The sequence below is a fragment of the Ptychodera flava genome, chromosome 20 (assembly GCF_041260155.1).
Source record: "Ptychodera flava strain L36383 chromosome 20, AS_Pfla_20210202, whole genome shotgun sequence".
Classification (NCBI taxonomy): Eukaryota; Metazoa; Hemichordata; class Enteropneusta; family Ptychoderidae; genus Ptychodera; species Ptychodera flava.
The window spans coordinates 16,891,456-16,903,799 of NC_091947.1; the positions used below are offsets into that span (position 1 = coordinate 16,891,456).

The 12,344-nt window shown below is 39.3% G+C and overlaps 1 protein-coding gene across 1 annotated transcript in view; it reads left to right on the forward strand.

Moving 5' to 3' along the window:
• The window catches only part of LOC139120172 (polycystin-1-like protein 2), a 34,534-nt gene extending 23,296 nt beyond the window's left edge, over positions 1 to 11,238 (forward strand). The window contains exons 17-26 of the mRNA XM_070684332.1: positions 233 to 534; positions 897 to 1,501; positions 1,853 to 2,176; positions 2,322 to 2,499; positions 3,123 to 3,353; positions 6,953 to 7,076; positions 8,057 to 8,279; positions 8,774 to 8,867; positions 9,667 to 10,197; positions 10,851 to 11,238. Coding sequence (XP_070540433.1) covers positions 233 to 534; positions 897 to 1,501; positions 1,853 to 2,176; positions 2,322 to 2,499; positions 3,123 to 3,353; positions 6,953 to 7,076; positions 8,057 to 8,279; positions 8,774 to 8,867; positions 9,667 to 10,197; positions 10,851 to 10,981 — 2,743 coding nt within the window. The 3' untranslated portion in view covers positions 10,982 to 11,238. The remainder of the gene's footprint in view (positions 1 to 232; positions 535 to 896; positions 1,502 to 1,852; positions 2,177 to 2,321; positions 2,500 to 3,122; positions 3,354 to 6,952; positions 7,077 to 8,056; positions 8,280 to 8,773; positions 8,868 to 9,666; positions 10,198 to 10,850) is intronic.
• The last annotated feature ends 1,106 nt before the right edge of the window (positions 11,239 to 12,344 follow it).

The following is a 12,344-nucleotide window of genomic DNA, read 5'->3' on the forward strand; positions in this document are numbered from 1 at the left end:
TAATTCCTATTTCAAGTACCATTTCCGCACCTCTTGTGTCAACGTTGCTTTTTGGATAGCTGTCTTCCAGTATACAACCTTAAATATATATATATATATATATATATATATATATATATATATATATATATATATATATATATATATATATATATATATATATATATACTCTTTTACGACGGAGAACGAAACATTTTACCAGAAAGTCATAACTCATTTTTCTCCTCAATAGATACGATTTCCCGTGTTTCCAGTGGCTTTCAAGAGACCACGGTGACGGTAAAACTCAACGTGTGCTGACACCATGGGATGGGCAGGGGTTGAAGCCAGGCGAGACCTTGATTACGAAGGCCAAGGGCGACTTGGCCGACGAACACCTGTGGGTGTCGGTGATTGCAAAGCCTTATGGGACACACTTTACCCGAGTACAGCGTTTATCGTGTTGTCTGACGTTGTTACTGACATCGATGGTTGTAAGCAGTATGTGGTACAAGTCTGACAGTGACGACACCAAAATTAAGACCATACGACTCGGTATAAACGCCCATCCAAAGTTATAGAATGTTAGGTGCTTTTAAATCTTACACGGATTTTCATTTCATTGGTGCTAGCTTTACTCAAGCAGCGTTAACCTCGTCAAAATCTTTCCGCTACAAGTTGGAAGCAATGAATTCATTACTCGTGTACAACCTGCAGCAACAAATTGTTGAATGATGAGAGGTTTTCAGCAACAATCTCATGAATTTCCCGCTTTTGTAGAATACAATTACATGTATATTCTTCAGAGGATCCACAGAGTAGATCTGTCCGACTGTCTTTCTGTCTGTCCATATATATGTACACATATTTGCACCATTCACTTCTAAATTCAGTAATATCTGGATGTTTTCTCACAGGTCCGTTAACTTTAACCTGGCATCAGATATTTGTCGGCATTATGAGTGGCTTACTCGTTGCACCCATCAACGTCTTCGTTGTGGAACTTTTTAGAAGATCGAAAAAGCGGCGGAATTCGGGTCGGAGAAGTAACGTCACCATGTGTCAGAAACTGCGGCACCTCTTCAAGAAATCGCCCGAGAAAGAACGTCAAAGTTACCAACGCGAAGGTATCTATATCAGTTCGATCGTATCGTCGGATTACAGCGTACTTGAAACTGCGACGGACACGTATTACCGCTCCTCACAACGTGAGAGACACGTCATCGAGGTCGGCAGGGTTCGGGAAGACCGATACGTGAATGCACAAGCGAAACACCAAACCATGGTTGCCAAGGAGAAGGAGAAGACGACGAGGAAAGCGCGAGTGGTCGACAAGAAGGAGTTCACCTTACCCTATCCTTTCATTTACGTTGCTTGGTTCCTTGTGTTTTCTGTGTCGATAGTGTCAGCGTTCTTCACCATCTTGTACAGTATGCAATGGGGAAACGATAAGTCCATTGCATTCTTGAAGTCGATGTCAGTGTCATTGGTAGAGGATATACTAATTTTACAGCCGGTTAAGGTATTTACTTTTGTAGTTTCTCTTGATCTCAGCGCAATTCGATGTAGTCCTATGCAGACGAACATATTAATAGAAGTACGATTCTAAATCACAACAGTTGCTAAATAGTAGTTGCTTTCAAATTTTTGTGATTATAAATTCCTATTTTCAAAAGAATACAGGTGTCTAATAAGAAATCATGTTTGGCTTATGCTATTCCGACTTATCACCGTAGAATTCGATGATGTAAACGTTCATTCGTGTACAGAGGAATATAACACAGTAGTGTTCTGAATCTGAATCTGAATCAGAATCTAAATACTAACTACAGTGCGTCTGAATGTGAAACTACTTTTGGCGCTTTTCCCCCAGGTTATTGGATTTGCGGTAATTTTAGGACTTGTCTCCGTGATAAGACGAAGAAAATCGACAGACCATGAAGAAATGGACGATGTAAAAGCTATGCCCCCGGCTGGCATGTACTCCGGCAACGACGAAACAACAAGAAGTCTTGAAAACGATCGAAAAGAAATAGAGAAGACAGCAGTAATTGGAGGCGCTGTGAAAGAAATCGTTCTCTATTTTGTGTTTGTGTCCTGCCTGCTCATCATTGCCTACAATGACAGAGACACTAATTCTTACAACATGAGGACGTCCCTTGAAAACTTATATTTCAACAATGATATTTTCAAAAGTGTAAGTGTTTGGAATTCTTATGACAATTTCCCAAAAATAAAGATTAGGTAGATTTAAGAAAACGGTTCGATCGACATTGATGAAAGAAAAATTCCTTTCCTTACAATCCCTATTTATTAATGGGCTTCTCATTTCAATGGTCTAGATAACCGGAGGGACGACTGTATTTTGGGAATGGATTTTTGACATTCTCTTGCCATCAATATACCCTGCGCATCTCTACAACGGAATGCCACTACCAAACGAGCTGTCTGCTCTAACGGCTGACTTGACTTCGTTTAGGGTTTCGCCACCCCGCCTTCTTCAGTATAAAGTGCGTCCGGGTACGTTTCATTATTTGTAAATTCTATACTTGTTCTTTCTCCAAGTTTCATATAGACGCTCGTTTCGTGTTCCAGACCACCACATTGAAAATAAATGTATGTTTGTTAGTTTCATTGGTCTGCTTCATTTATTTCATATTGTTGTTGTCACACTGTTAGACCAACCGCAGACTGTAAATCATAAATGCAATCCACAATGTAATCTTCAGGGGCGTAATGATCTTAAATTATATGAAACAAAACAGCCTGTATCTAGGACTTTAACGACGTTCCTTTGGTCGCGAGATGATGTACAGCGAAGTGATCCAAGTTCAACTTGATTTTGGTAAATATAATTTAATAATAGTCATTGAACGCTAGCAATGTTGAAGTTATAGTGATTTTCCATCTGGTAAAAGCCCATGTCGTATTGCCCGTCACAAGAGCTTGCTTTCCACGAGTCCTAGCGTTTCCATCAGTTACATGTAACTCAGGAAATGAAGTACTTTGGGAAGATTTTTGAACCCAACAATTAGTTCTGCGCCTGTTTATCCGATGATTAGCTTTATGATGTATCAAAAATTTGCTATTCGAGAAAAACTCCATGATGACGTACAGAGATCTGCATGCATTCTCACCGACAGATCTCTGCAAATCACCTCCCATTTTCAACGGCTCCTTGGCCTGTAATGTGGAATACTCAGAGAGCTCGGCTGATCGTGGGGTGTATGACGTTGGATGGCTGGGAGTCAATACAACTGAACAGATTCCGAAGCTGTCGCCATGGACATATGCAGGTGATATTCCTTCAGTGCTAACGGGATACGATACGATATTTTCGCAGTATGGCGATGGCGGTTATACCGTACACCTGGGTAAGTGCAAACATAAGATTAAATTTATATTATATTACCATGCCCTGCCCGTCGCAGTTTGATTGGTCGAGCTGAACCTCGTGACTGACCACAAATACACAGTAATGGTCTGTTTGTATGCCCGTGAATATGAATAATAAGATTAACAACTCAAAGTATCGTAACTTTACAGCTCAAACGCAATTCATAATCAATTACAAAATAAAATAGAGCACTTGTAGGTCAAGTTGAGATACTTTTTTTCTGTAAACATCTCCGGATTTGCCAATTTTTTACAGCGCGCGTGGCAGTGCGTCGCGTATTGCCGAGTATCTGGGGCCCAGTTGTCGTTCGCTCCTGAAATTTTCGGAAATTTTGACGGTTTTCTTGGGTTCGCTGATAATATAATGGAAATAACAGACTCCGCTCTAACCATTAACGTTTATTTATGGGCGCGGGCTAATTTTTGGCTTTCCTCTCGCCCTTGCCCACAAATAAACGTTAATGGTCAGCGCGTCGCCCATTGTTTCTATAGTATCTATCCAGAAGTACCTGTATTTCTTCATAATGCAATCAAAGCACTGGATTCGAAAGGAACAGATACTTTCTCAATCTTTACAAAAGCAGAGCTCGAAATTAACTTTTTTCCCTGCAGTCCACTTGGGCTACATTTTCTGAAGTTGGTAGCCCGGTGGCAATGGCTGGTAGCCCATGCATATTTTAGTTCAGGGATATCTTTTTTCGTTACCCAGACAAGAAAAGGCTATTTTTCCAGATTTTGCAATAAAGTGAATTTTCTAGTCATTGATGTGAATACCCCGGGAAACAGGTATAATGGATGATAATGATACTCAAAAGTTTGGTGACTTATTGACAACCCGTTTTACGCACAGAGCTGCATGCAAATTTTGATAGTCGTCATGACAACGACACGACCTCAGCATTGAGACATACTGTACAGGGCTAAAAATAGACCATAGGCTTTCTGTAGGGAGGAGACATAATTTCCGTGTAATTGTGATTGATACATTATGATCAAAATGCAACGAAAATGCGTTTTCATTGGCCATCATTTCCTGAATCTGTCATTCAAGTACGTCAGTTAGGATATTGAAACTTTGTTGCGAAGTTCAACTGCACGACCGGTCGTCTTCGCAATTTGCTTAACAAAGCCATAGTCTGGCCATTCGGTATCCAGCTGCTAACTGGGTTTGAATGCATTTTAATAGCTTGTCCCAAAGTGACAAACCGGGCATAGCATGCCAAGTACTGACTGAATTTCAGGTCTCAGGCTTTGGTAGTCCGTGTGTACTACCATTTCATGGATTTTGGTAGCCCCAGAGAAAAGTTGGTAGTCCCTGGACGCGGGATTACCGCTAATTCGAGCCCAGGCTTGGAATCACAGATTATGTTTTAAAAAGCGTCATTTAATGTTTTGTTTCAATATTTTAAATGTTAATGCTAAAAGTGAACCATTTTATTAAAGTCTGAATAACAAAATTAGGCCCGCTGAACCCTTGTAACTGCCAGGCAATACATGATTAACCCCCCCCCCCCTCCCATGTTCAATTATTCAGGATCAGCCAAGAAGCTTTCTTCAAGAAATTTGCAATCAAAGGTGTTGTCAGTGTTTTAAGTGTAATTATATTATAGCTTTGTCAATACCAGTGAATTTTGTGACGTCATATCCATACATTATTACTGATAATGTATTCCATTATTCAGCATTGCGGTCCCACAGCGAGCAAGTTTTTCTTTTGAAAACGAAAAAAAGACTGCGCATTTCAAAGGAGGGAAAGTATCGGATAAACCATGTAATACACAAAACTATAAATCTTGATAATGGTGCACAATATTGATAATAATGTCTTATTGTACGATTTATCACATTTTTTGAGTCCTCACGCATGCACTTGTCGTCTGTCTGGCTTGCGCTCAGCATGCAATCCCCGTCCGATACGCTGGTTGTACTACTACATTTGTTTACAACATGGTTCGCTTCGTTGCCGTATAGGTGAAACAGATCTCAGTACGTTTGCAAACTCCTAGACGATACTGGGTTTGACACATGGCATATTATGTATGTCAGTGGCCATGTAAACTATGCAAGCGTGAAAGGCTACTCGAACCAGCCGTAAACGGGCCAACAACGGCAGCTTGCTGTCATTAACCTTGACCGGAAGTGTCTACGGAAATTACTACGGAGCCGTTCAAAGTCTCGGTCCAAAGTCAGCTACTACCAACAATCATGACGACCGTGGACTCTCCGTTGATCTAACATCTCGGCCACCTAATTCTGATGCACTGACTGTAATCGGAGACAACTTTCATTCATCGTTTTTTTCTCCTTGTCTGTGGTTTTACCTTGCCTTGTTCTCGATATCGCGACGGTACGGAAACCCTCCAGTATGTTTGTCAACTGTACCTTTCAAGCACCCGTTTACGTCAAGTTTTCTCGTTCGCCGAAATAAAATAGCTCTTCTCAAGGAGCCATCGAAAATTAAATTTATAGATACCATTATTATTGAAATATAAACATTAGAATAACAATGTTTAACTCTGTTGATATCGTTTGCAATGAATGCTGTACTACTAGCGACATAATAATGATTGTATTGACCAGTTGATTCCATGGCATGCAGCTCGCTGATCATGCTGATGTCGATGCATGAATATTCCGTTTTCTTCATCTCTGTTATTTCACCGTGTCGGCTTTTTGAATGGCATGATATTTAAAGGTGATGTTTCAAGTTTTATATAGACGGTAGGGATGCAGTTCCTTTTCATTTCCTTCGAAAATATATAGTTTTCTATTCAAAATTGAACCGTGAAAGTGTTGGTCATTTTTTGTGCTGAACGTGTGTGTTCAGTGCAGTGCAGCGTGGAGTGCATGTGATGTGTGCAGAGTCAGGACGCTCACTGGCTTCAAACTCAGTTTAAATTTCCGTTTTTATTCGTTTTCTACAACTACAAATTCACTGGCATTGCCAAAACTATAAAATAATAGCAATAATGCACACCCTCCCGGCCCATAATGGACTCAAGCAAACTTTGCACTCCATAATGTACTCGGCTTCGCCTCGTACATTATGTCGTGCAAAGTTTGCTTTCGTCCATTATGGGCCTGGAGGGGGTGCATTATTGCTTAAATATAGAATTTGCTAGAATTTTTGACATAAAATTGCTTTGAGGGGGAAGGAAAACGTGTTTCGCAACTGTCTTCCCATCACGGTTTGAAAAAACTTCCCCTCTTACCCTAAATGTTGCCCTCTTCCGTTCCCGCTGTCAAAACTCCCAAGAGCTGGTCTCCCAACCACATGAACTCTTAAGTGCTCTACAACAAAATGCCCTTCAACCCTAAGAGCACCACACGATTTTGTCCTTCCCACTTATTAAAGTGTTTAAAATAAATTTCCCGCCCCTGACATAAAAGAAGTGCTCCCTTCCCCGCCCTCCTGATGGAACAAAATAAATGACCTCCCGCCATCAAACCAATTGCGAACACCTCTTTTCACTAACAGCTTAATAGGCTGCCCCTGAATATATTTGTGTTTAGTTACGTTCAGCACTTGTAGACACCTTAGAGACGTTTCTTCTAATACATTGGTTTTCTATGACAGGTGAAGATTTTGGTGATGCTGTTAGTACAATGCAATCTCTCTGGACGCACCTGTGGTTGGATCGGTCCACCAGGGCAGTCGTCATCGATTGGCTTGTTTACTGTGCCAATCTGAATCTCTATGGGTACGTACCGTGCTTTTCCTTCTGGTTCTTGTCGATCTTTTCCAGATAAGGTAGACTGCACCTAGGAGGCAGTTCCTCAATTTCCGACATTCAGTGAACGTTTGCACACTTTTCTAGTCTAATGCTTGCGTGTAGTCATTTTGCCCATATTGAGTCAGTGATGTTTTCACTTTAGTCTCTGTTTTGTTTCCACTCAAGTCGAAAATTGAATTTTCGTAGTGGAGAACTGAATGGCTCGCCAAATGTTTCAAAAGTATCCATCGTTTATGTAAGAAACGATTATTCTCTCAAAGATATATTAAAAAATGCATACGAATATCAAACAGGAAAAGTAAGTATTTTGGTCCAAAATTGTAAGTTGCATATTGTGAATCTATTAAAAAGAAGTAAAAAGCCCCAGAAAAACACAACCTTGGAGAAAAACTAATACACAAATTCAACATGAACGGTAATAAGAACATATATTGACCTGGTTTGACTGTGAGAAAAAATAGAGAGAATCAAATTGGAAAGTCAATCTTATTGATGGCGCAAGATAAGAGCTGACCTTATCTTCATAAAAGACCACAACTATAGAATGAAAATAACGCAAACCACACAACGTGCAAAACAGATTTACTGCTGTTTGTAGATTGTCTTTTGATAAGTGATTTTTACAGCTTCAGTAAAAAGTTTATGGTAACAGAGAACAAATTTCGTCAAAGCTTTGGATAGTTTTTTTTAATTTTGTATTTAATGATGGAACTCGATGCCAATAGGAATGAAACCGAATGTACCTCTGTCCATTAAAATATAAAGCCAAGTTTCAATATTTCTACTATAACCCGATTAACACACGGGGTTTGTGGTTTGCACAAGTTGAGAATCATTAGTTTACGCCACAAACTGAAAAGAATATACAAGAAACTAACATTTTTTGCACATGACAAAAGAACAATGATATGTCAGTAGCTTTTCGCTATGAATGTGTTCCATTTTAGGCTTGTTGTGGTGCCGTTTGAATTTCCAACCACGGGTGGAATTTGGGTGAATCCTAGGGTAGAAATATTTCGTTTTGATGATTATGTTGGAAGCTACTGGATATTCCTCGCCACTTTACAACTTGTTTTCCTCGGTTTCCTGGTCTACTATATTATTAAAAAGGTCAAGATGATTTATCGAGAAAGATTGAAACATTTCTCTTCATTTTGGAACTGGCTCGAGGTAAGTTGTCCATTTCTATTTTTGAGCCTCTAAGTCACAACATTGTATTATTATGTTTATTTACACATGTGTACATATGTCAAATTTCAATCCAGCCCACCACCACACAAAGTTTGACTCATATGATCCTTACATGTAAGCGCATAGATAGATAGATAGATAGATAGATAGATAGATAGATAGATAGATAGATACATACATACATACATACATACATACATACATACATACATACATACATACATACATACATACATACATACATACATACATACATACATACATACATACATACATACATCATACATACATCATTCAGTCCTCTTCGTCCCGGTGGGACATAAGGCGATACATAAGCCATACATACGCAATATACATACATACATACATACATACATACATACATACATACATACATACATACATACATACATACATACAAAGAATATGCTAATATTTTTCATTTATCTGTTTTTGCTTGTTCTATATCGCAGACGATCAAAATTTCCCTGTGCTTGTCTGGTGCTGGAATTTACACGTATCGATTTTTCAAGATCAGAAGTGTGGGTAACGAAGTGACCAAGTTAGGTATGAAATTCCATGCCTTCTTACGTGAGGCGATTCGTGAATGAGATGAAAATTAAGTGTTGCAAATGTCGCCAGCTTTCACACTTAAATAGATTAGTTTGAGTAAATTGATTTTTTGTTTATTGTTAAAACCTACCAACCACTTACGTAAACATGGCAAACCAAATGATAATTTACACATGATACGCGAAAAAGGCGTCTGAGCATTTCTTGTACAGTGAGGGATAATGAGGGTAAGGTACAAAGCTTTAGACACAATTTTACGAAAGTTATTGACTAGTGCAAATCTCTCTCTCTCTCTCTCTCTCTCTCTCTCTCTCTCTCTCTCTCTCTCTCTCTCTCTCTCTCTCTCTCTCTCTCAGGTCTTTACGTATATTGTTCGATTATTGACAAGGCATCGAGTTACTCTAAGCAAGCGATGAAATCATTATATATTAGAAAAGCTACAACTTATCGATGCTGATAAATCTGTTGTTAAACAAACGTTCATAGTTTGTTTCAAAAAGTTGCCACCAAAACAAATATTTTTATCGAATTTCGACTCCACCTAAAGACACAATTTAATGGTACGTCCCAATCATGCAAATGAGAGTGTAGACCTAAGGATATGCTGTCTGTCTGTCTGACTGTCTGTCTGTCTGTCTTTTTGTCTGAAGACTGATATTATTACATGACTTGATGCTCTGCCTTTGATTGCATGTAACCTGCATAAGTTTGATACAGTGTGTTCTGGTCAAGTTAAACCTTCATTTTGAAAGTTTTAAATGTGATGGCTGTTGCATTTTCTATTGACTTTCAGGTTCTGTAAACATGGTCCAGTTATTCCACCTTCTTGACATCAACCAATCTTATCGGTGGGTAGTCGGATTAGCAGTATTCATAGCCATAATACAGTTCCTTGACTTGTTCAAATTCCATCATCGGATGTCTATGCTTACCGCCACCATTATCCGCAGCGCTGCCAATCTCGTCCACTTTGCAATCTTCATCGCCATTACCCTGTTTGCACACGCAGCTTTGATCTACGTCAGCATTGGTCTGACGTCACTTATCTGCCCCAATATTTTGGAACTCCTTTACAAATTACTGCAGCTGTGGCTTGATAACAAGAACTATGCGGAATTTGTGCTTACTGACCACCTGGTGCTGGGAACGCTGTTCTTCGTTTCCTTCTTCATCAGCATGTACACTTTGGCCACCAATGCATTCCTGTCTGTCATAATAACTTCATTCAGTGAAGTAGAGGAAAGTATGGCCGAAAAGACGAGTGACTATGCCCATTTACAGTTTACATGGTCTGATGTGAAACGTCTTCTTGGATTAGGTTCAGGTAAGTGGCGTTACCATGACAACAGCCTTCATTAAGTGATGCCTTCACTGCATTGTTGCTTGCAAGTTTGCTGCAACTATTTATGCATGAATGCAAGTATGTATGTATGTATGTATGTATGTATGTATGTATGTATGTATGTATGTATGTATGTATGTATATATGTATGTATGTATGTATGTATGTATGTATGTATGTATGTATGTATGTATGCATGCATGTATGTATGTATCAATGTATCTATGTATCAATGTATGTATCAATGTATGTATCTGTATCTAGGTATCTGTTCAACGATTTGTCATCAGACTCATCCTACTGTATCAGGGTAAACGATTCAGGATAATTTTGTAGTGATTTTGATATAACTTGTAAGCAACTGCCTGGTGAATACCCTCTTGGATTCATCTAAAATCGATGAAAAGCAGACACGTGATAATTGATACTGTTTGTAGTGTCCATATCAACGAGTTATATTTGTGCAATATGTCTTGGGAGAAATGATTTAATTTGTTGTTAACATTAAAAAGTAGTGTTTTGTGAAGGTGTCTCCGTAATTTCCGTCCACGATTGATTTGCTGCCGTCGCTATTCTGCTAGATCATTCCGTCATCTGATAAATGGTGTGTTGATTGTTTTTTTGTCAATTTGCAGATACCGAAGGCGCCGCTACCGACAGGAGTGGGAAAGATCGAAACGCCGACGGTGACATGGTGTACTGTGACCATCTTGAAGATATTGATATTAAGTTAGATCGAATACTAGAATTGGTCAAAAGTTTATAGTTCTCAATCAAAAATTTTTAGTTCTTAATCAAACATTTTTAGGTTCATGAGTTATTTTTTACATTGTACAGCATATATTTCCTGAATCCCGAATCCCGAATTCGATTTTAGGCGTAATTTTAATTTTAGGGATTAGGTTTCATTCAGAAATTGCGCTTTTGTACTCATCATTAAGAATTTAGAACGATTTTCAAATTTGATTCTGCAGTATCTGTAGTGTATCAGATATATGATATCTGCAGTACGTTGCTATAAGTTACCATACATTGTATTATGGGATATATAACCTCGTTCTGGTTCACGAGCAACATGCCGTGAAAAAATAATAAAGCACATGTCTGGAGATTCAATTCCGAGCGTCCTCTAATTTATGGAGTGAGAGTGACCAACATCAGTACCGACCAAAGTGGACTAATTGGCAGCCCGACATCCAACTAAACGGGAAATTTCAGCGATAGGACGCTATTCCCGAACTCCATTCCCTCCATAACTTTGAAATACTGAAAAAATGCTAAAAGTTTAAGCAATTGTCCCTAATATTGGGGTGAATATTTCATATCTCCTGTATTGAACAGTGCACTATATTACAGACAGCATGGGCGAGCTTCTTTCTGTTGCTAAGGTCTATTACAAATGTATATGATAAACGTGGCATGAGTAGGTAGGGGTTTTGATTATCCGGCATCTCTCCTCCTTTAATAGGTGAAAGGGGTACACAGTGTGTGTGTGAGTAGGGGTGAACATATATGGGAGGGGGCTGTCCCGGCTGCTTCTGTTGATTTTTTTTCAATTGTTAGACAAAATGGTGTTTTTGTGCAATCTGAGACGGACGCCTATACAATTTCAAGTTCTCCTTACCATCTCAGGATTTTTTCGATACTGTCCCAGCATATCCTCAATTTTTTTTCAAATCTCCCCTGGTCAATTTTCCCGCCCTCTAGATGTGTTTGTTAAAAGACTTTCATCAGTCTTCAAATGAACTATTTTAGTCGAGAAATTTTCATGATTCTGGGCATTGTAGAGTAGTATATCGTCTCTGACTGATGGCATTACCATGAGTATTTCACAGTGAATCGTATAAAATCGTTTGCCCAGTGCACTACGTAAGGGACTGGTCAGTTTCTTAGGCCTGGGGGCAGTGGATCCATGGGGGTGTCACCCTGTTTTTGACTTTGGTGATGGGGATCCCCACGTTTTTGAAATGCCCAATAGTGGGCGGTTGGGGGGTGGGTGTGGTTGGTTCAGTGTGTTTTTGAATTTCAACACGGACTCAAGTACCTAAAATGCATCGTGGCAGCCACGAATTCCATCATTCAGTTGCATTTTTCGGCCTTCGGGTGCGTAACTTAGATAATCAGACATA